General features: G+C 39.8%; 3 protein-coding genes across 7 annotated transcripts in view; 1 reads left to right on the forward strand and 2 right to left on the reverse strand.

Annotated features, from left to right (window-relative positions):
• The window catches only part of LOC131134132 (F-BAR and double SH3 domains protein 2-like), a 39,833-nt gene extending 32,124 nt beyond the window's left edge, over positions 1-7,709 (reverse strand). For 2 of the 4 annotated variants that reach the window (XM_058079032.1, XM_058079030.1), the window contains exons 1-2: positions 7,119-7,709; positions 1,763-1,860 (exon numbers count right to left, since the gene is read on the reverse strand). In XM_058079032.1, coding sequence (XP_057935015.1) covers positions 1,763-1,860; positions 7,119-7,139 — 119 coding nt within the window. In that variant the 5' untranslated portion in view covers positions 7,140-7,709. The remainder of the gene's footprint in view (positions 1-1,762; positions 1,861-7,118) is intronic. The other 2 variants (XM_058079031.1, XM_058079029.1) reach the window with 1 other exon arrangement.
• Positions 7,710-8,788: 1,079 nt separating this feature from the next.
• Positions 8,789-12,005, forward strand: p2ry2.1 (purinergic receptor P2Y2, tandem duplicate 1). The gene is made up of 5 exons (XM_058079036.1): positions 8,789-8,795; positions 9,526-9,848; positions 10,780-10,948; positions 11,019-11,361; positions 11,426-12,005. Exons 2-5 carry the CDS (start codon positions 9,530-9,532, stop codon positions 11,588-11,590), a joined length of 996 nt encoding a protein of 331 aa, XP_057935019.1. The 5' UTR covers positions 8,789-8,795; positions 9,526-9,529; the 3' UTR covers positions 11,591-12,005.
• A 283-nt stretch (positions 12,006-12,288) lies between these two features.
• The window catches only part of relt (RELT TNF receptor), a 12,569-nt gene continuing 2,794 nt past the window's right edge, over positions 12,289-22,063 (reverse strand). Inside the window, exons 2-11 of one of the 2 annotated variants that reach the window (XM_058079034.1) lie at positions 20,270-20,344; positions 20,104-20,193; positions 19,655-19,839; positions 19,466-19,521; positions 19,122-19,376; positions 14,892-14,972; positions 14,657-14,735; positions 13,784-14,158; positions 13,573-13,701; positions 12,289-13,464 (exon numbers count right to left, since the gene is read on the reverse strand). In XM_058079034.1, coding sequence (XP_057935017.1) covers positions 13,461-13,464; positions 13,573-13,701; positions 13,784-14,158; positions 14,657-14,735; positions 14,892-14,972; positions 19,122-19,376; positions 19,466-19,521; positions 19,655-19,839; positions 20,104-20,193; positions 20,270-20,311 — 1,296 coding nt within the window. In that variant the 5' untranslated portion in view covers positions 20,312-20,344 and the 3' untranslated portion in view covers positions 12,289-13,460. Of the gene's footprint in view, positions 13,702-13,783; positions 14,159-14,656; positions 14,736-14,891; positions 14,973-19,121; positions 19,377-19,465; positions 19,522-19,654; positions 19,840-20,103; positions 20,194-20,269; positions 20,345-22,063 lie in introns of both variants that reach the window. The other variant, XM_058079033.1, reaches the window with a different exon arrangement.

A 22,063-nucleotide genomic window follows, 5' to 3' on the forward strand; every position in this document is an offset into this window, starting at 1 on the left:
TCAAAATCATTTTTTGAGAACCTCTTAGCAAAGTTATGCCGACACATAAATTATACACACTCTGCAAAAGAAGTGGAGGCTTATTAATGTTACTGGTTGAGATAAAACTGAAGCCTTGTTAATAATAAAAATACTGTAAATGTTTATTATATTATTATATTTATTATTAATCACAGACTTTGACATGGGACTGAGGGCAAATTGTAAGAAATGTGTTTTTTGTTTCTGGTCTTATATTGACGTTGTTGAAATGATTCCTGAAAACAAAGTGGCGGCCTATGGATAAAAGCACTAAATAGGAATTAGGCACTTAGACCTGTAGTGTAAATCCTACCTAAATCACTGACATTAGTTCCCAAGGAGATTACCCATCCAAGTGTACAGTGGAACTTCAAGAGTCGAATGTCATCCTCAGGGCATACAATTGGGAACTTGACCAAAATATGAAAGATATGTCTCAAGTTACATAAAACTAAAATCATCATATTAGCTTATCCCTACAGTGGGGTTGTAATTCCGGGTCAAATATTTGGATTTTGTATGGTGACATTAAGATAAAGTTTGACAAGAGCACTGATATATAGATAAGTTATTATCCTTCATATATTGTATTCCACTCTGTGGATGGTGTCCTTCCTTTTAATTGATTTAATTTGAATGGACTTCATTTAAGCTTCACTTTTTGTCCACTAAGGATGGCTATAGTTTAAGTCTGCATATTTATTCTGTAACAAATTGAAGGGGAAAGTTGAACAATCATGGTAAAGCAGTATCTGTTTGTTTATGTTATTTGTTTAACATCGATGTCTGTTACAAGTAGAACATTTTTGTGGTTGGGTTGTAAATATCTGTAGTAAGCATCATCTGTATTTGTCAGGAAGGGCATCCGGAATGTAAAGGGCTCAGGCCAAAAATCAGTATGCGGATCAAAAAGATCCACTTTGACGACGCCATAATCAGGAAAAAGCTGAAAGAAAACCAAACAAACATGTACTGTGCATGTGCCGGTGTTTGCTGTGATTTACAAGTGTCCCTGAATGCAGCGTGCAGCCCTGCTTGTGTTTCCACCATGGGCCTGTATGGAGGGCTACATCAGCCACCTGATTAGTGTAACATCATAGCGGGGTGACAATGAATTTAACAAAGAAGACACAATAAACAAAGAACAACAATGGAAGACCTCCAGAATACTGCATTGTTCATTGCATGGCGTATGACAAAGATTTGTGTTTCCATTCAATTTGCCACACAGAAGCGGCAATTCTCTGTCAAGCAATCTGCACACTGTAGATTGCCTACTAGAGCAAAAAAATGTAAAGAATGTAAAATGAATCAATTTGCACCCAAATATATTCCAAAGCACAATCGCATTCTTCACACATCTACTATATTCCGCATGAGTGAAACAATGTAAGAAACATAGCAAAAGAAATCATAAATTATCCCTTTCCCAAAGAAAAAAAGATTCATAAATAGAAAGAGACACACCAAAGGAGACTGTTTGAGCAAAACCACAATCAAGAGGGTGAGTGACACAAGGGACTCGACAAAAAGAAAAGGGTTGAGGGAACAGGAAGAAGCCAGCAGGAAATTCCTTCATCATTTTCCTGACCTTTTGTCCTTTTTTTTTTTTTTTTTTTGAAGAAACGCTCAAAGCTGATTATGGCGAGCACATTTGGATCAACCAAGAGAGGCTAGATTAAAATCATCTTCAGTTAGTGAAATGCTGAGAAGAACATGGTGGATGGTGCATGGTTCATACCTCATGTCTTCCAGCAGGTCGCATTCACTCAGATTTTTAAAGTGCAGTCTTGTCAACTGGTCCGTGTGCGTGTTCTTCAGCTCCTGTGTCACTTTAACCTGGTGAGGACACAGATACACATTAAGTGGACATATTATGTCATTTGCCTTCACACCTACTACAACGATGGACAATCATTATAAACAAAAAGTCAAAAATGAGATACAGTCGTCCCAATCCACTTTGCAGTTTTTTAACAATATAAATTGATAAATCATGATGTTTAGTGTATGAATATGGCCTTTTTTTTCGTTAAAAAAAATGGGACTGCCTCAAACTTTTCGGGACCTGAGGCTGTCTTGCTAGGTGCTAGCATGGTAGCCGTTAGCATGTTAAAATTTAGCTAATTTACTCATGTCTAAAGGCAACGACACACATGGCATGATGTGGGGACACTATGGAACTGCATCAACCTTTTCGGTACTTGAGGCTGTCTTGCTAGGTGCTAGCATGGTAGCCATTACCATGTTAGCATTTAAGCAAATTTACTAATGTCTAAAGGCAAATAGACACATGGCATGATGTGGTGACACTAACGGACTGCCTTGATACTTTTGGGACTTGAGGCTTTCTTGCTAGGTGCTAGCATGGTAGCCATTAGCACAACAAGCCCGAGGTTCACAGCACAGGTTGCAAGCCCATCAAAATTTCCACGGGAATTTTCTAGTTTACTCTTATTGTGTATGCCATATTGGGTAATATGAGTGTAAATGTGATGATAGGGGTGTTAGTTCATGTCTAGAGGTCTCTAATTATGTTAAATCATATTTATAAGGTTGTAAGCACGTTTTCCCTAAGTAGAAAAATATTCCATTTATAAATAAGCAATCCTACTTATTGGAAATTCAGAAGTCAAAAATGAGATATAGTCGTCCCAATCCACTTTGCAGTTTTTTAACAAAATAAATTGATACATCATGCTGTTTAGTGTATGAATATGGCATTTTATTAGTAAAAAAAAATGGGACTGCCTCAAACTTTTCGGGACCTGAGGCTGTCTTGCTAGGTGCTAGAATGGTAGCCGTTAGCATGTTAGAATTTAGCTAATTTACTCGTGTCTAAAGGCAACTATGCACATGGCATGATGTGGGGACACTATGGGACTGCATCAACCTTTTCGGTACTTGAGGCTGTCTTGCTAGGTGCTAGCATGGTAGCCGTTACCATGTTAGCATTTAAGCAAATTTACTAATGTCTAAAGTCAAATAGACACATGGCATGATGTGAGGACACTAACGGACTGCCTTGATACTTTTGGGACTTGAGGCTTTCTTGCTAGGTGCTAGCATGGTAGCCATTAGCACACCGGGCCCGAGGTTCACAGCACAGGTTGCAAGCCCATCAAAATTTCCGTGGGAATTTTCTAGTTTATTCTTATTGTGTATGCCATTTTGGCTAATATGAGTGAAAATGTGACTATAGGGGTGTTAGTTCATGTCTAGAGGTCTCTAATTATGTTAAATCATATTTAGAAGGTTGTAAGCACGTGTTCCCTAACTAGAAAAATATTCCATTTATAAATAAGCAATCCTACTTATTGGAAATTCAGTTACCGCAGCCGTGTCGTTAACCAACTGACTGTGAGAACCTCGGTTAGCGGTTAACAAAAATGGAAGTCATTCTCCCCCAATGATGTCATCAGCGGTTGACACCGTAGTTCTGTGTATCCTAATGAACGTTGTGTAGTTATTTTGACTGACATATTACCGGTACTCAGGTTATGTACACATCTGTGTAATTACCCTCATATTTAATACCATTATGATACCAAATGCCTGTAATCAATTCCACATAATCAACCTATACATTACATACTGTATCATGCAGCGCAGTTTTACTGAATATAAAATGACATATGTGTCATTTTCTCACTTTTGGAGAAGCCAGGCAGCCTTTTTTTGCATGCACCAGATGCTATGCTAATATGCTGTATTCTAAAAAGCAGATATATGCACACACACTCCTGTCCATGCTGTCACTGTGAAGGTCATTGTGTATTGCCGGGTGAATTCCACCGGCTATTCACCAGTGGCCAGAATTGGGACTCTTCTAGACACAACAAGCTAACACACAAACACGCAGGCATGTAGAGTACGTACACGAGCACACACACTGCAGAGAGTCTTTAATCGTGCTGTGCCTTTGAAGATAAGGAGGGAGATGTTCATTACTACTTGACTTGATTCCTTCCCGCTGTCGTTCATTGTGGTGGCACAAGGCGGTACTAAGAAGAGGAAGGGTGGGTGGTGGCACAAACAGTGAGAGGAAGAGTGGATGAAGAAAGGCTGGGCAGAAGGATTGAGGAGTAGGGGGGAAAATGGCAGGTGAGCAAATGACAGTAAGAGGAGAGGGACACTAAAAGTGCATGATGAGAAGATGAAAATTAAAGGGGACGTGTTATGCCTTTTCTGACCTTTCAATGTTTTATTGTTGTGTGAAAGAATGTCAAAGTTTCAGATAATGAGGTTTGCATATTTGGAAGTGAGCCCTAAAAGAAGTTTGGGATGGCTCTGAACGCTCGGTTTCAGACAATTTTCTCTAAAACCAGCTCCCTGTGACATCACAGTGAGACAGACTTCCTAATATGGGTGTGTCCAGTTTCAGCTGTAGAAGCTGAGCGTGACCAATCACAGTGGAGTGGACACGTCTAAAGGTGGGCTCTGGGTGGAATAAATTAAAACAGACAGTTTTGAAAATCAGGGCTGCACGGCGGTCGAGTGGTTAGCGCGCAGACCTCACAGCTACGAGACCCGAGTACAATCCCACCCACGGCCATCTCTGTGTGGAGTTTGCATGTTCTCCCCGTTGCATGCGTGGGTTTTCTCCGGGTACTCCGGTTTCCTCCCACATTCCAAAAACATGCTAGGTTAATTGGCGACTCCAAATTGTCCATAGGTATGAATGTGATTCTATATGTCTATATGTGCCCTGTGATTGGCTGGCGACCAGTCCAGAGTGTACCCCGCCTCTCGCCAGAAGACAGTTGGGATAGGCTCCAGCACCCCCCACAACCCTCGATAAGCGGTAGAAAATGAATGAATGAATGAATGAATGAGTTTTGAAAATCCAATGAATAGGTGCAGATTCTGGAAGATCCAGAAAGCTTTTTGTGGGGGCTGCACACAACTCAATACAAAGGGCTGAAAAATTAGCATAATATGAAAGCAGCTGAAAATCAGGAGAATTAGACCTTGATTATTATAAGTAAAAAGAACAGTGCTCAGTCATTCATTCCTTCATTAGAGCCTGTAGTGTTCAGGGTCACAGGTGAGCTGTAGCCTATCCCAGCTGTACCTATATGGAAAATTTACAATCTCCAATTTCATGTCATGTTCACTCAGGGCACAGAAATGTTTATCTATTTTATTTATTCATCAGTACTGTACAGACTGAACTTAAAACCGAAACCAGCAAAATTCAACAAAATGGAACTTTGCCACATGAATTGAGAAGCACTAAATTAACCAAACATGCATATTATTGGGATGTGTAAGCCAAATAAAACCAATACAGGAATGCAGAGATGATACAGCTGGATGTGTGTCCACGTCAGTGCTACTGGTGGTGTAACATTTTAAAAGGACGGTGCACGGGGTCCCATTTGTGTTGCTTGCAGTTAGCGGTAGATTCGGAGCGCACAACATCTGAAGTGCTGATTGCAATATTTTTGCTTACCCTGCAATATTTTTGCTTACCTTATATGGCTTCAGCCTACATTTTAGAAACAGCTCTCAGTAAGACACAATTTTTGATATAGCTCTTCAATTGAACCGATCAGAGTACATGATGATTGTTCTGGCAGTGTTATATTCCTACCTGCCTAACGTCAATCATATTAACGGTGGCATTCAGGCAATGGGTCCTCATACCAAGAAGCGGAATCCTGTATAAATATTTTCTTGTATTGCATTCATTCATTTTCTACCGCTTATCATCACGAGGGTCGCAGGGGGTGCTGGAGCCTATCCCAGCTGTCTTCGGGCGAGAGGTGGGGTACACCCTGGAATGGTCACCAGCCAATCATAGGGCACATATAGACAAACAACTATATGGACAATTTGGAGTCGCCAATTAACCTAGCATGTTTTTTGGGGGAACCGGAGTAATGCATGGGATTGAACTCAGGTCTCCTAGCTGTGAGGTCAGCGTGCTAACCACTCATCCGCCATGCAGCCAGACATTTTTAATTATGACATATAAGTTATTGTCTCTTAACTGAAAGCAGCCATCTTTAGCTAAAACCCCATGTGAATCAGACACACGTGGAGTGTAAACAAGACATTTGAGCAGCCGCATGGAGGAGACGGTATTAGATTCCAACAGACTGATGCAGCGCTGTAATGAATATGTCAACCGCTTTGACGGGATGAGAAAAAATATTGTACCGCCAAGGCCTTTATAGAAGAGTCAAGGAAAAAAGGTGGGCAGATGAGATGCTAAACTTTACAGTACTGCTCCAAGTCTCTGCAGCCTCCATGGTGACTATATGTGTTCTGCAGGCTTGACATGGCACGTTCAGGGCCGGTAGAAACACACAGCACAAATTACCACATGGGGAATATGTGGTAATTAAGAGGAAACTGTGCAGTGGTTCACACCAAGGTAATTGCCTCTCATGCAGCTATTTCAGGAAAACAGACAAGGCTTATGGGAAGCCACCTTAACATACACATACACACACAGTACCAATCATAAAGAAGCTTTGCAGTGCCAATGCAGAATCAATAAAGCAGTCTAGGACGAGTCTCTGTTAGCATGCATGTGGGTGTGCTGTATTACTACGTGTGACCCCGGACAGACTGAAGGTCTTCCCCGAAGACAACAAGCCTGATCTCACAATCAACAATCACAATTTAGTTTCGGCAGTGCTGCAGTCACCATAGTTGATAACACTCATAGCTAGCATCACGTCATGCGCATGCTAACGTCATGAGACAAGCGCTCACACGCAAACGCCGCTGATTGTGTTTGATTTTGAAAGTTGCGTGGAGAAAATTGTGGAAATGTCACAATGAACATAGCCATGTGGTTGGTTATTGTGCACGAGACGTGTTGTTAGCCCACGAGGTGTGTGTGTCATGTTGACGTTTGAACGGATGCATCATCTTCATCATCGTCTTCATCGCGTCATTAATGGTTAACATTACGGAGCTTTCAAACATTAGCAAGTAAAAAGAAGCATGTTTGTAATGTTCATGTCTTTTCTTAATGTGTGTGTGTGTGTGGTTAGCGCTCTATTAGTAATGTTACAACATTGCTCTCCATTGTCTCAGTCAGGCTAAAACATAAATAACGGTGCTGTGTGGAGATCACTCACCTTTCTCGGCGGTGGCTGCATTTTGGAGTATTGACATGAATGTTATTTCTCCTGTCAAATGTATTGTAATCCAAAAAAAAAAAGAAATCTGATAATTTGTCTTCCTGCAACAACCCCCAAAAATTATAGTAATCCTCCCCTTCGCACGTCAGGGAGGAAAGACGGGTTAGATTTGTACTCCGGCGGCCATGATTGATGGTGAATGGCTGGTTTATACGAAGCAGATAGTGAGGCTGCTGATGTGAGTGTGAGCACTTTGTGTTTGGATGAGTGGAGAGTACAGTAGTGTACAATAGTGTAGTGTGTCGAACTGGATAGGACAGTGGGAAAGGCAAAGGGAGAGGAAAGGTGGACATTAACGGGGAACCCCTATAGCTCCCAAGAACAATGGCTCCCCCGAGTGGTGACGTGTGGTAGCACATCCTGTGTCCGTAAATGCAAATTAAAAAAAGAAAACACGTTTTTTTCCCTATTACTAATGTCCTCCCTTATATCGCCATTATAATGATAAAAAGACGTTTCGCTACGATCGGGTTGGTTATTTGTCCATATTCGTCTCAAGCAGAAGGAGAACGTCTGCTTATGACGGTTAGCTAGCTAGGCCGTGTCGCAAAAGAGCTGCATGGCAACAAGGGACGCAGTCGAGCACAGAAAAATCGATGAGACAATTTCAAGGTTTCAGATTTCGTTTATTTTGGCCCTTGGTTGGGTCTCAGGTGCATATTCCCAAATGGCCCTTGTTTGGTTCTCAGGTGCATATTCCCAAATGACCAATTTTGTGGTGTTGAAGAAAAGGCCTTTGAGGATGGCACCATTAACAACCTTCATTTGGGAAGAAATTCCCAATCGGCTCTATCAATCAAGCCAGTGAAATTTTGGACTTATTTGTCCCATGACCCTCAGGATATTTTGAGATTTTCAAAATGACTGTATCCAACCTTAGGAGCAATGTTATGCTGCAAGAGACCTGGTTTATGCAGCCCAACAATTCAAAGAGAGAAAGCTTTTTTGCCTTTGCCGTCAAGCGATCATCCACATTTTTTAAAAGCCATTAAAGTCACATTTGAAAATTACACAAAAAAACATTTGATCCTGATATCATGTGGAAACTGGAAAACAAAAAATAAACTCACAAATGCATCTACTAAATAATAACTTTACACCTGTATTTCAAATAAAAACACAGAAAATTAAAAAAAAATTAAAAAGATTACAAATGCATTTCATTTTTGTGGAGAGGAAAGTGAGAACGAAAGTGTGTTTTAATTCATACCTCACAGCCAAGGTGACCAGTCTTTTAATCATTAATAGTTTCTGGAGCAGGTAATACATTAAAGGTTTTTTTCTCACCTTTCCTTGCTCAGTATGATATATATTCTCCATTGAGAAATATGGCTTCAATTGTTCAATGATTCCTCAATGCTTTTGGCTTAAAATTCTTATGAGTTGTGTTGAGGTAAGAAAAAGATTATACGTATATTCATTCATCAAGTTATAATAATGAGAATAATACTTTTGTGAATGACTGTAAACAGTTTTCCATTGTGTGTGACTATAACAGCCTTAGGGTCTTAATAATGTATGCAGGCTCCAGCTTGGTGGGCTTTAAGGCAAGTTTGCTACACTAAATAAACTTTAAGTACACAGTCAGAACTGCGGAAGGACGATCTCTCTCAGGTATGTTATCTCCTAAACTCAACTTTTAGCTTGTGTTTTAAAAGAAAATTTAGGATAAAAAAAGATATAATGTAAGGTCATGTATTGTTTTGATATATGGACCGACATCTGACATGAATCAGTCAATTTACTCACTGCTCTCTAGTGTATGTTATGTATTTGGTAATGTATTTGTTATGTATTTGATCAGATTGAGTGCATCCCATAATCAGTTCACAGTTCCACATGTCCAAAAGGAGTAGGAAGAAGCAAAGCTTATTTAATCCCACCCCTCCATCTGGTACTTTTACAATCAGTAACTGTTACATTTGTTCACTTCCTGCTTTCCTAATATAGTTTAAGTTGTTTTATTTTATTTTTGTCACGTACCAAAGTACGAGGTGATATGACCATACAATGACATAATCGGTACCATAGTAACTGTCAATATAGTGTCCAGAGGCTTAATATTTAATTATTTACAACCTGCCTTTATATACAGTACATATATAATTTGACTCAGATGGGGCAAACACAAATATATTCCGATTATTATTATTTATTATTATCATTTGTAAATAACATTCACTCTAATAAGTGCCATGCTGTATACAATATGTGGTCATTATAACCCAAAGATTGATATACAGCTCTCTTCCAGCCAGCCTCTGTATACTATATAAAATATCTCATCTGTATTTTTGTTAATTCCTACATATTTACACTGTTTTTTTTTTTGTTTTTTTTTTAGCAGGATGAACAAAACCGAGTCAAGCAACGTCAGTAACTACTGTCATTTTCAAGAAGGCTTTAAATACATTCTCCTCCCCGTCAGCTACAGTTTGGTGTTTGTGGTCGGCCTGGCATTGAATTCCACTGCGCTATACATGATTGTGTTCCGCACAAAATGCTGGAAACCATCTACTATCTACATGTTCAATCTGACCATGTGTGACACACTCTATATTGTCACGCTGCCTTTTCTCATCTACTACTATGCAGATGGAAATGATTGGCCCTTTGGTGAATTCCTCTGCAAGATCATACGCTTCCTGTTTTATGCCAATTTATATGGTAAGGACAAGGAATATTTATATACATTTATATATATTGGCACCATCAGAGGTATAGCAAGTCTATTGCAAAATACTATATTAAGCACACACACATTTCATTTCATACAAATACATTCATGTATAGCAGGGGTCTCAAACTCAATTTACTTGGGGGCCACTGGAGCTCGGGTCTGGGTGAGACCGGGCCGCATCAGGTTTTCCAAAAAAAAAAAACGCATTTATTAAAAACAAAAAATTTTAAAAAACTTCGCTTTGCTTCCAATTTTCTACAAGAAAAGCTCTGATAAAACATTCCACTGTTCTCAAATATCTTACTTTTTATTTTTCTTCACAAAATAAGATGAAAAATAAATAAACAAATCAAGAATAAAGAAAATCAATCAATCAGTAATAAATAAATAAATATAATAATAATAATAAAACGGCAAATAATAAAAACTTAAGAAACCACATATAGTTGGTGGGTAGACAAATTATTTTTTTCACATTAAAATGAACAAAGCATTATTAGAGCCCTGTAGACATGACAAAACACGACTATAGTCACATTTATACTCTTTTTTATTTACAACATATTGCGCAACTGCAGGGTCTTGAGACACATGCTAACTCGCAAACTAGAGAGCTAGCGACCTAAACGGTAGCCTTCAAGGTATTTCCTTTAAACTTAAATAGCCAAAAACTTACCACTTCCACACGGATAGGGAGGATAACTATTAACAGTTATTTAACCTTTAACATGAACATTAATCAAACGTAATCATTTTTTCTGGGTACATGATACCATACAGCATCCATATTAAACTTTCATATCAAGGCGGGGGCCCTCAAACACATTGCCCGCAGGCCGCATGTTTGAGACCCCTGATGTATTGGATGTTGTACATGCATGTGTATCTTATATCCCCCTCCTTTTTCACTTTTTGTAGGTTCTATTCTGTTTCTGTGCTGCATCAGTCTGCATCGCTTTGTTGGAATCTGTTATCCTGTCCAATCCCTAAAATGGTTCAGTGCTGGTCGGGCCAGACTGGTGTCTGTGGCGGTTTGGGCATGCGTTTTATTCTGCCAGGCACCTATTCTTTACTTCTCAAGAACAAGGTGAGTTATTTCACTCTTATTTAGGTAATAATTCATTTGTAAATAAATAATGACACGTCCTTTTTTTCAGGGATGCGGCAACAGAGAGGATTTGCTACGACACAACAAGCCCAGAACTCTTTGATGACTTCCTGGTGTACAGCTCAGCCGTGTCGGTGTTCATGTTTGCTGTGCCTTTCATGGTGGTGATGGTGTGCTATGGACTGATGGTACGCAAACTCCTGGAGCCCGGTTGGGGTGATGGAGTAGCCCAGAGTGAGGTAGGGGGCCGGGCGGCCCTCCGAATGAAGCAGAAGTCCGTGAAGATGATCATCATCGTGCTGGCGGCCTTCATGCTTTGTTTTCTACCTTTTCACCTTACCAGGAGTTTGTACTACTCCTTCAGATACTTGAGGCAGCTCAATCCTGCACAAGTAAGAACTGCAAACGTTACGATGTTATCTGATGTAAAGCCCAATAATTTTTTTTTTAAACCAGATGAGCTGTAACCTGTTGGAGGCCTCCAGTATTGCCTACAAGGTGACCCGTCCGTTGGCCAGTGCCAACAGTTGTGTGGACCCCATCCTTTACTTCTTAGCTGGCCAGGATGTCCGTTGTACCCTCAACATGAAGAGATCACGCTCGCTCCCCGAAACCCAATGATGTGATCCAATGACAATAGAAGTCATCATTATAACCTCTGATGCACTCACGGCCATTGATTTTTCACCTCTTATTACTTGTGAAATCTCTCCACTGCATATTCACACAGCAATAATATGTTTTATTGCCAATGGAGACTTTCATTTTTTACTGTATAAAACTTTAAACAAGAACTTGTGTGCGCTTAACTTCATTAATACTAACCAACAGTCATAAAAGTGTAAAAATAACTTATCAAAATTTAATTGCATGCATCCTTAACTATTATGACACGAGACAGACGCAGTGACAAACCTGGGTTGCTTGAAAAAAAACGGTTTGGTTTTATGTTTTATTTTCTGCCATATAACTTAATTCATAACACACAATAAGTTGCAATTAATATCCATCTATTTTCTAAGCACTTACCCTCACTAGGAGCCTGTCCCAGCTGACTTCAGACAAGTTCCGTTGAGAGTAAGAGTTCCGTTGCCTTGTATCAATATGTCCATATATATTGATTATGACCGCATAAACAGAGCAGATGAGCTCCGATAAACTAATCAGTAACAAATTCCTGGTTTCTGGTAATTGAATCTACTTCACTTGTGATATTTTACCACCAGATGGCGATTCTGCTCTACTGCAATATTGTTAGTGTCAAGATGTCAAGTACTTTGTAATTCAAATTAAGAAGCATTCAAAATATTTCATTTTTTTTTATTTCAGCGGTAAAAATTATACATACTGTACAATTACATTGAGATGAATTTTGTTTTTAAATCCAGCAACACTTCAGATTGAAAACCTGTTAAGAATGCCTGATAAAAATACATTGAGCAGCACATTAAGTTAATATCAGCAATAAATATCATATCCTTCAAATATATTGTCATGTGAAAAAAAAAAAAGAGGTTAATAGTACACTGAAATCAAACCACTAAGCCTATATTCTTCAACCACTGGAAAAAAATATGAACTATAAAGTATGTTTATTTGAATTTGAAGTAAGGACTGCAGCTCACCATTCATTTTAGTTGTCAATATTCCAAGTCACACAAAAGTATATTCAAGTATATTGTGTTATGAATGAAAAGAGAAAAATAATTTGGTGCAGGTTAAGAAACATGTTTCTGAAATGTTCAATATTAATGCAATTATTTTATCTGTAGTGATCTGTATATTATATACATAAACAGTATATATGTGTTGTGTTTTTTTAATATGAGATTTGACATGTGATGTGTCTATTTGTGTCTTAACCCCTAATAAAAGCCACTGGGATGGCGTCCGATGCAGTTCATTCATGAGCGTATTGTCAATACATCAGTTGGGACTATGTTATATCCAACATATCCAATATCTAAAAGCTCAGGTAACAAGGAAGCAACTCGAGCTATAATAATGAAACTGAATAGAACATTTTTCTTTCAATCCCCACCTGCTATTACAGTGTAGTTTGACCCTGAAAAATGATCATGATGATGAAAACCTCATTTATGTTCATTTATCGTGCTGAACACTACCTGGTTTCATGTTTACCGCACCTGAATGCACACATACAGCAGGAGTCCAGTTTGCCCTCCCTTTACACTGGGAAGAATGACTTGGTACCTATTGCGTAACCGAGTGTTTACTTAAGCATGTGTCTTTTGTTATGGGAGTTCAAACAGCCGGGCTTATTCTTCCACACATCTGCCCCCTAAAGTGCTGAGTAATAACAGCTTCGGATCCGATGATGTCGTACAAACCTCTGGTTTTTATCTTAAGCGCACATACAGAGTTTTCCTTTTGGATAAGCTCTTTGCTGTTCTCTGGAGCAGGACTTGGCCCCAGTGGTAAAATGTTGTCAGTAGTAGTCTTACTCCCACTTATCATACACCATCTACCGTCACCTGGAATACAGTACGTACAACTTCATCTAACATATGTATGGTGCGTGCACATTTGGAAACATGTCTCTTCAAGTTGAAAGCACAGTGGGGGGCAGACTGAAGTTGTACCTGATGAGGCTGGCTAAGGAAGACGAAGAGAAGGGAATCCCGCCAAAAAGGGATTTGCGTTGCTCCTGGGATGGTGCCTTTGTTTCCTCGACGACTGGCTTGTATTCAGGGATGTGAGCAACTTGAAATCTGTCACGTATTACATAATTATACATAAGTATAGTATTGCAGTTAAGTCTGTATTGTGAAGGAAGTTCAAAACTTGTCTCACCTTCCGACAGATAGAACTTTCAGCTCTCCTTCCCTCGTTTCCTTCGCCTCATTGAAGTCCACAGTCTTTGGTTCAGTGTTTGGCACAGCAGCTTGTGCACAGTGAGGGGTGACGTACGTTCCAGACATGACGGGTGGCCTCCTCTGGTCTGAGGATGTTTCAAGGGAAGGGAGAACGACAGACTGTGGTGGATCTTTCAAGTGTTCCAGATGGGGCATCAGCACAGGGGGCCATTTCCTTTGGGCACAGCGAGAACAACGGTAACCGTGCTTGAGTCCCAAGCCGGAGAGACCGGAGATGGTGTGAAGGTGCGACTGGTGGGGGCACAGTCTGGGGAGGGTGCAGAACGAGGACAAGGGAGACGGCATGGGAAGCCTGGAAGGAAAGACAAGAGAGGATGAGCTGTGGTGTAAAAATATTAACAAACTAGATGTGAATGTTCCGAGACAACCAAAATGTGTCTTAGCGGTCATCCACCAATTGCCTATGATACTACTCTATATGTGTATGACTGAAATGTCAATCAGGTTCCAATATTAAAGTCAGCTCAGGTCTTGCTGATCATGCTTAATATGTCAAGTCGTACTCGTGTTGCCTAGAAACATGCAAATGCAGTGTTATAATTAAAGAGAAGGCGCCTTGCCAGTGCAATATTACCATTTCCCACACACTGTCAAAAAAAATCGTCATTTTGATGTTTTAAAAAAAGGGCCCAAAGACAGCTGGGATAGGCTCCAGCACACCCCGTGACCCTCGTGAGGATAAGCGGTAGAAAATGAATGAATGAACGAACACTCTAAAGGACACGCTGTTAACCAAAACCACACTATCCAGGGCAGACTCTAACCGAGGCACTGCTTTTTGTGGACTTACTTAATTAATGAGCCGTTGCTCAGCGCCATCTGTTTGCTCTCGTACTCCTGCAGCAGTTCTTCTAAAGCAGCAGCATTTTCTGAAAGAGATAAGGAATAATGGCATTTGTACCAGTTTGAGTCGTCACATTAGCTTTAAAATTATTGCCAATAATCCCAAACAAACCAAATTATTGTATGTTGGAAATTTTCCGTTCAAATGTAATACATTAAAGGCAGTGTTGAGACGCACCCACCTTTTTTCTCAGTGATCAGGCGGACAAGAACACTAATTGTGTCATCATTCAAGTCATCAGATATGTAGGGATAACTGTTACCTAAAACAAATGAGACAAGTTTTAATAACACACACAGGATTATTTTTCAACACTGCTTTTTAAAATTTCCCCCCTGATACGAGTTTCCAAGTCTGTGCATCATTTGTTCACAAAGTATACCCAATCCCCCGCCAACCTACAGATGTGTTTTGTTAACTATGAAAACTTTATTCATAACTCCCATACAAAAAGTTAAGAGCAGCGACACTTTGTAGCGTTTGGCTGAGTTCACACAGTGCATGTCATTGCTGGGATACCATGCCTCAGCACACAATGGGACTGATAAGGCTTTCTCCATGGCAACCCCATGACCATCCCATAACACCAATGTCAGACATGTATGAAAGAGGGCAATATTAGTGAATATGGGGATGTAAATAAACATTGTGACTGTCTTCTGAGTTTTAACTGAAGGTTCACTTTGTACTAAATATAAAGGGCGCTCGCATGTAAAGGCTTCGTGTATTGTGTAGTGTACCAGGGCACCAATGTAACTGTATCTTAGTGCACAGTATGACTGCAAGGCCTCCTTTGTGTGCAAGTGTGTACTCGTCTGTCTTTTAGGAGTGTGTACTTCTGTTGTGTAAAGGCCACACTTTTCGAGCTAGGTACTTGTGCCTGTCTTGCCTAAGTGGTGTTATGTTGATAGGCCATAACAATAGCAGTATCCAGAGGGATAGTTGCTATGGGAGGATTACAGCATCCATTTAACAGTATTGAGCTCAGTGTGCCATTCGGATCCGTGTGTGCAGATGCAAAGTCACCTGTCGTTCTAATGAGTTTTCCGTTTTCAATGTACAGTCAAACACCAGGAGCTTGCCAAGTGGGATTTAAGCTCTCCTCTTGGCTCTCCTGAGCAGAGCTAGGCCTGGCTATATAAATCACCCCCCATGGGTGTTCCCCATGACTGGAGCAGATGAGATATATGTGCTGTACTTTACATATAGGACCACTAAAGGTAGACAATACACTTCAAGTTACATGTAGACTGAAGAAAGATTTAGTTTTGCTGTTCTGCATCTGAATTGCACTGTAATTAATAAAAAAAAAAGTCTATGTGCTGTACGTCCTTTGTAAATCCACTTCATGTCACCCTGGCTAATGAGAACAGACACAATTTCCTCTCTCAGAGCTACACGAGCAAACATAAAAAGCACAGAGAGAAGTTAGAACACTGGTAAGAAAAGGAGTGAAAGCAGGAGTCATAGACCATGAGCCCAGTCCCTCATTGAATTATTGATCCGGCTGGGAAAGGAGAAGCGGAAGGAGTGTCGTGTTCCCATGAGAAGAGTTTGGGGTGTTGCTGCATAAAGTGCAGAAGCACGGAGAGAAGAGATTTGGCAAGACCAGGGAGTTTCCCTTTTGATGCAAAGACAGCTCAAGTTTCACAACAATGCGATTCCAAGAGAAAGAACTCCGAAACCTTTTAGGTCATTTCGCAACACACTCTAAAGCAGGGGTCTCAAACACGCGGCCTTGATATAAAAGTTCAATGTTAGTGCGGCCCGCGCAAGTTTGATATGGATGCTGTATGGTATCATGTACCCAGAAAAAATGATTACGTTTGATTAATGTTCATGTTAAAGGTTAAATAACTGTTAATAGTTATCCTCCCTATGCGTGTGGAAGTGGTAAGTTTTTGGCTATTTAAGTTTAAAGGAAATAACTTCAAGGCTACCGTTTAGGTAGCTAGCTCTCTAGTTTGCGAGTTAGCATGTGTCTCAAGACCCTGCAGTTGCGCAATATGTTGTAAATAAAAAAAGTATAAATGTGACTATAGTTGTGTTTTGTCATGTCTACAGGGCTCTAATAATGCTTTGTTCATTTTAATCTGAAAAAAATAATTTGTCTACCCACCAACTATATGTGGTTTCTTAAGTTTTTATTATTTGCCGTTTTATTATTATTATTATTATTTTATTTATTTATTACTGATTGATTGATTTTCTTTATTCTTGATTTGTTTATTTATTTTTCATCTTATTTTGTGCAGAAAAATAAAAATTAAGATATTTGAGAACAGTGGAATGTTTTATCAGAGCTTTTATTGTAGAAAATCGGAACCAAAGCACTGAAAAAGTTTGTATATTTTTCTGTTTTTAATAAATGTGTTTTGTTTTTTTTGTTAAATGATGCGGCCCAGCCTTGCCCAGACCCTAGCTCCAGTGGCCCCCAAGTAAATTGAGTTTGAGACCCCTGCTCTCAAGCTAAAGCAATTTGAAACACAATATATGGTTACCTGTTCAATGCTTAGTCAAAATGAAGATGAACAGCACCGTATATACCAGTACTAAAATAGTAAAATTGTTTTCAGTTTTCAACAAAGAGTGGATTCAGCATTTACGGCAGAATTTTTGTAAAACAAAATGAAAAAAAAAACAAAGAGAAAACACACACAACCGCAAGTTGGTAACAAGTTATAAATATGTGACAATACAGCTACAACGTACAACATAGACAGATGCCACAGTTACCACAGACACAGACCTTACTTGTTTATGTCTTCATGCGTCAGTGATCATGTTTTTTTTTGTCAAGTGTTGAGATTTCGCTCTTTATTCACCACAGTTGTGTGCTGTGAGATGCAAAAGTTTGTTTGGATGCGGAAGCACTAGCTTGGACAGTCAATCCTACCTCCAAACTGGTAGTTTCGAGTCACCAATTAACCTAAGATGCATGTTTTTGGCCATGTAAGAGGAAACCGGAGTACCCGGACAAAATGCACACACACACACAGGAGGAGCATGCAAACTCCACACAGAGATGCCCAACGGCGATTCGAATCCAGATCTTCCAGTTCTCCCCGAGTGTGTGGCCTACATGCTAATTACTTGTGCACCGTGGAACAAATTAATAAGTGCTTAAAACTGGATTTTGTCCAGAGTGAACAATGGCAATAGAAGGGAAGGGTTCTGCGGCTGAATCTAATCTAATAATTACAGCAGTTATTTATTGCAAATGCTGATCCAAAATAACAGGAAAAATGTTTTGGCAAGCTGTGTGTTAAAAATATACATTTTTATGTGCCCATCAATTATTAGCTTTCTTTGCCATTTGTTGATGGTCCTCCATATGAGACATCCCTATAAGCAGCTGCGCCCTAATGCTGACGTCCTTGCAGAAAAAGGCATATGGCTGATCAGCTGTTAACAGCTTTTCTCCAAGCCTTGTGTCACCAGGTGAAAGAGAGAAAATCCAACACAGCTTAGCAAATCTGTTTACTTACACACGTCAGCTCCCCAGCCTTACATGCTGCCCATACGCTGTTGTATTGAAGCTGATTTAAACACACCCCCAACAGCAGTGACATAATACACAGCACACAATATAATGGGATCATCTGTCACAATGGAAGAAGTGTTTGTTTACTGCTACACTGAAAGATTGTGTGGGTGGAGTTTGCAGGATATGGGTGTGTTGTGCCTACGCAAACGTATGCTTATGAGTTTAGATTGTAGATATAAGTCTTCAAAAAGTTAAGAACGGTGGGAAAAGTGCTCATGAATCAGGATTTTGAGTACTTAATTAGAGCATAGGATAGGAGTATCTATTCTACTATATACTACTAGATAAGTGTGGTGTAACTTTTGCTTTGTTTGGGTCAAGGGTGTCGCAATTTTGTTTGTTTTTTTATACTTTGGAATTGGTCTGTACCCCGCCTGTCAACCAAAGGCAGCTGGGATAGGCTCGGGCATACCCACGACCCTTGTGAGGATAAGCGGCCATTATGTCGGGTCACACTACACACAGCTATCCCTCCCGTGATCTTTCACCCCATCATCTCATTTTGTATTTTATACAAGACGCCGCTGCATTTAAATTTTATATCATATATGATACATCACAAAAAGATTGCGATATATGCTAAGGTCCATATCGCCCAACACTAGTTGATGGGAATGTTTTCTTTCCACTTTTCAAATGTTAAAAATCACAAGAATAACCCTGTGTGCTTGGAAAAATAACCGCATGCATGACCTGTAATGAGTGAGCCTATATAAGGTCAAAGTTCAAAACAGCGGGACAGAGAGGAAAAATGCCTAACATGCATTTTGATACTACCTTCTGGCCTAGGCAGTGTAAAACTGAAGGCTAGTTATATTTTTATTTCATTTACTGTTATTTCAGTCCTTGCGATTCATTTCTCACCTTCTTTCTGATGAGTAGCAGCCTCTGCATCCCCCCCCTCCTTCTCAGCATTGCAGCGGAATCCTTTCTTCTTCAAGATGTTACAGATGAGGATCCCGAGCAGCCCCATCACACAAAAGATTGGCACCAGAGCAAACACAGCGTACTCGGCCGTCTTCTCTTCGGCGCTGCGAACAACTGTGTCATTGACGGGCCCTCCGCCACCAGTGGAAGTGCCTTTTCCCACCGTGCGCACCCTTCTGACGTGCAAAGACGCTGAGGAGGAAAACAAAAGAAATATTAAATGTGTGTAACCAAATCTGTGTGGAAGAGATGACTGATTGGGAGATTGAAAATATGCTCACTTTTTACACAGAAGCTTTTGATTGAAGCATTTCCTACAACAGTTTTGGATTGAAACCTTAAATAGGACAAGGAGGGTATAATTAGATTTTACAGTGAGAGAAAGACTATGTAATGAAAGAGCAATCATGGTATTTTACTGGAGTAAATAGCATCGGGAATAGACAAAGACAAGGATTTGTGGTTGTTACCCAGGCAGACAGTCTCCACACACGGCATCAGAGTTGGCGGTGCCAGAGGTTACGAGTTTTTGGCCGTGGAGTTTGCACGGGGTATGCGGACGACACAGTTCAGAGTCTAATGATTCCGAGAAGGTTCCTGTGCGACATGAACGACACCGGACTTCCTCTGTCTGACTCTGGATCTGCCCACAAGGCTGACGAAAGAAAAATAACAAGAAATTCAAGTGATTAAAAAATTACATTGTGAGTGGATTATGAAAATGTAATGTATTTTTCTTCTACAAAGCTACCAAAACAAATCACACTGTTGATGCAATGACTATCTTTGCATGGTGCTCACTTCCCTCAATGTTGTGCAAGTTATCCAGCATAACAGTAACAATAACAGTTGCTCCCAAATCAATATCACTACACTGCAGGTTTTTCTTTTCTATAGGAAGTAGCAAAATTGTGCTCACTTTGGAAGGCTCATGTCCAACGGGACATTGCAGACACACACACCCTTCTCCCCACCGACACTGACCTGCAGTCCAACCACAGCCAAACACCTGGAAAACACAAATCACTTGAATTCATAGACCACGTTTTTTGCACACATTCAGAAATATAAATATTATTAATTACCGTGACAAGGACAAGAGCTGAGCAGCAAAGGTGGTTCCTCATCTTCTTCAATGTATTCTGCTATGTACATATGACCTGTAGAAGAGAATAGAGGATATATGCTACGGTCAGGACCAAGTTCATGCAGGTATTTAGTTATGTAATATGCATTGAGATAATAGTTGAATAGAAATGACAATATGCACAATATTTGCATGTTATGTCACACAGCCAAACGATGCTCTCATTTCCAATCTGAGAAGGCAACCCATAAAATATGACATTTTATTACACAATCATTGCGCCCTGCAAGTTCAGACAGGACAGCTTGATGCCAAAGTATTCCTCACTTCCCCCTCCTGATTCATACCGCAGTGAGCAGAACTGGAATTCAGAGGGTTGTGACGTAAACACAGAGTTATACGTGTGCATGTCTGTCACTCAAAGAAATAATTCACCTGGAGAGAGTCCACATATAAAACTCAGGTGAAATTATGCAATTGGCAGTACTGTTAGTCATAACATACTCCCACACTAGGGATGTGAAATTGTTATGTGCATAAAAAAAGGATGCGCAGACACAGAACAGCTGAGACAGACAAGTCAACAAGAAAACCACGAGACAGAAACGTGGTTGCACGTGCTGCCACAAATTCAATCCAAACCCAAATGTGACAAAACTCCTAGTGTCTTAAGGTTCCAAATAATGCTTAGCGTGCAATGGAAACCGGTATAAGACTTGCAGAGTGGAAACATCGGTGTGCCTGCTTGTATTTTACGTCAGCCTCATCTCAGACACACCCCTTCAGTCATGCCTCTTCAATTACAGCTTACACGCACACAGAAAAGATGCTGACGGTTCAGGAAGTTTCTTGTGCCATTGGCAGGCTTGTCAAACATATTTCAATCATCTATGAGACAGGAATAAAAATAGGACCTACTGTATAATTAAGACAGATCACGCTAGTCCAGTCTTGTTTGATTAGTGATGACAGGTAATAGGTAAAATAATGCAATTTAAACATACAGTAAAATATCTTATTTGATTGACTTTACTGCATAAAGTGTATCTCACATCTCTGCATGTACAACTCTTATGGATGGACGTGTAGGACACCCAGAAAGAATAAAAGGATAACAGGTCGACAGAGAAGGAACAGCACATCAACACCTCTAAGAATATCCCCTCTTGCACAACAAACAAAGAATCTCTCCCATGATGCTGTGTCATTATATGTGCAAACAAAACAAGCACATTCAAAATAAAAAAAAGCAGCAATTATGTAAGATATTGTGTGTTGTTTTATGGACTTTATTTTGGGGTTGTTTTGAATGAGTGGTGAGTTAAGGTATTTACTTCTTTTCAAAAATAGATTTAAGCGTGATAGAAGGAACCACAAGGAAAGGTAAGTTGAGTTTAAATTACAAGGGTGAGTGATTTTTTTGCACCCCCAATTGATGCAGATTGTAATTCCATTACATTTTTCATAATCTCATCACGTTACCTGTGATGCCAAAGCTTTCCTCCCTGTCTGGAAACATTATATTATTATTTATACTATTACTGGAGCTGTGTCAAACATTATTTTTACAGTTCAGTTATTATCTTTGCAATTGCAACCATTTTTAATACATCTTTTTGATATTAATTGTGTAGGCTGTCTTATAGCCTGGGGTCAATGTCATACAAATTTACAGTGGTGCAAGGTGGGATGCCCTGTGGTCATCTACGGCCTGGTTGTTCTGAGAGCTGCTACAGCATCTTTTTACACTTGAAAGACAGTCAATGATATTTGCAGACAGTCAATAATATTC

Source organism: Doryrhamphus excisus, chromosome 8 (genome assembly GCF_030265055.1).
Source record: "Doryrhamphus excisus isolate RoL2022-K1 chromosome 8, RoL_Dexc_1.0, whole genome shotgun sequence".
Taxonomy (NCBI): domain Eukaryota; kingdom Metazoa; phylum Chordata; class Actinopteri; order Syngnathiformes; family Syngnathidae; genus Doryrhamphus; species Doryrhamphus excisus.

What these genes read in the sequence shown, in the direction of transcription:
- p2ry2.1 (XM_058079036.1), top strand. Translation starts at nt 9,530, where the DNA reads ATGAACAAAACCGAGTCAAGCAACGTCAGTAACTACTGTCATTTTCAA. An exon ending in GTTTTATGCCAATTTATATG is followed by an intron (nt 9,849 to 10,779) that starts GTAAGGACAAGG and finishes CACTTTTTGTAG; the next exon opens with GTTCTATTCTGTTTCTGTGC. An exon ending in GGCAGCTCAATCCTGCACAA is followed by an intron (nt 11,362 to 11,425) that starts GTAAGAACTGCA and finishes TTTTTAAACCAG; the next exon opens with ATGAGCTGTAACCTGTTGGA.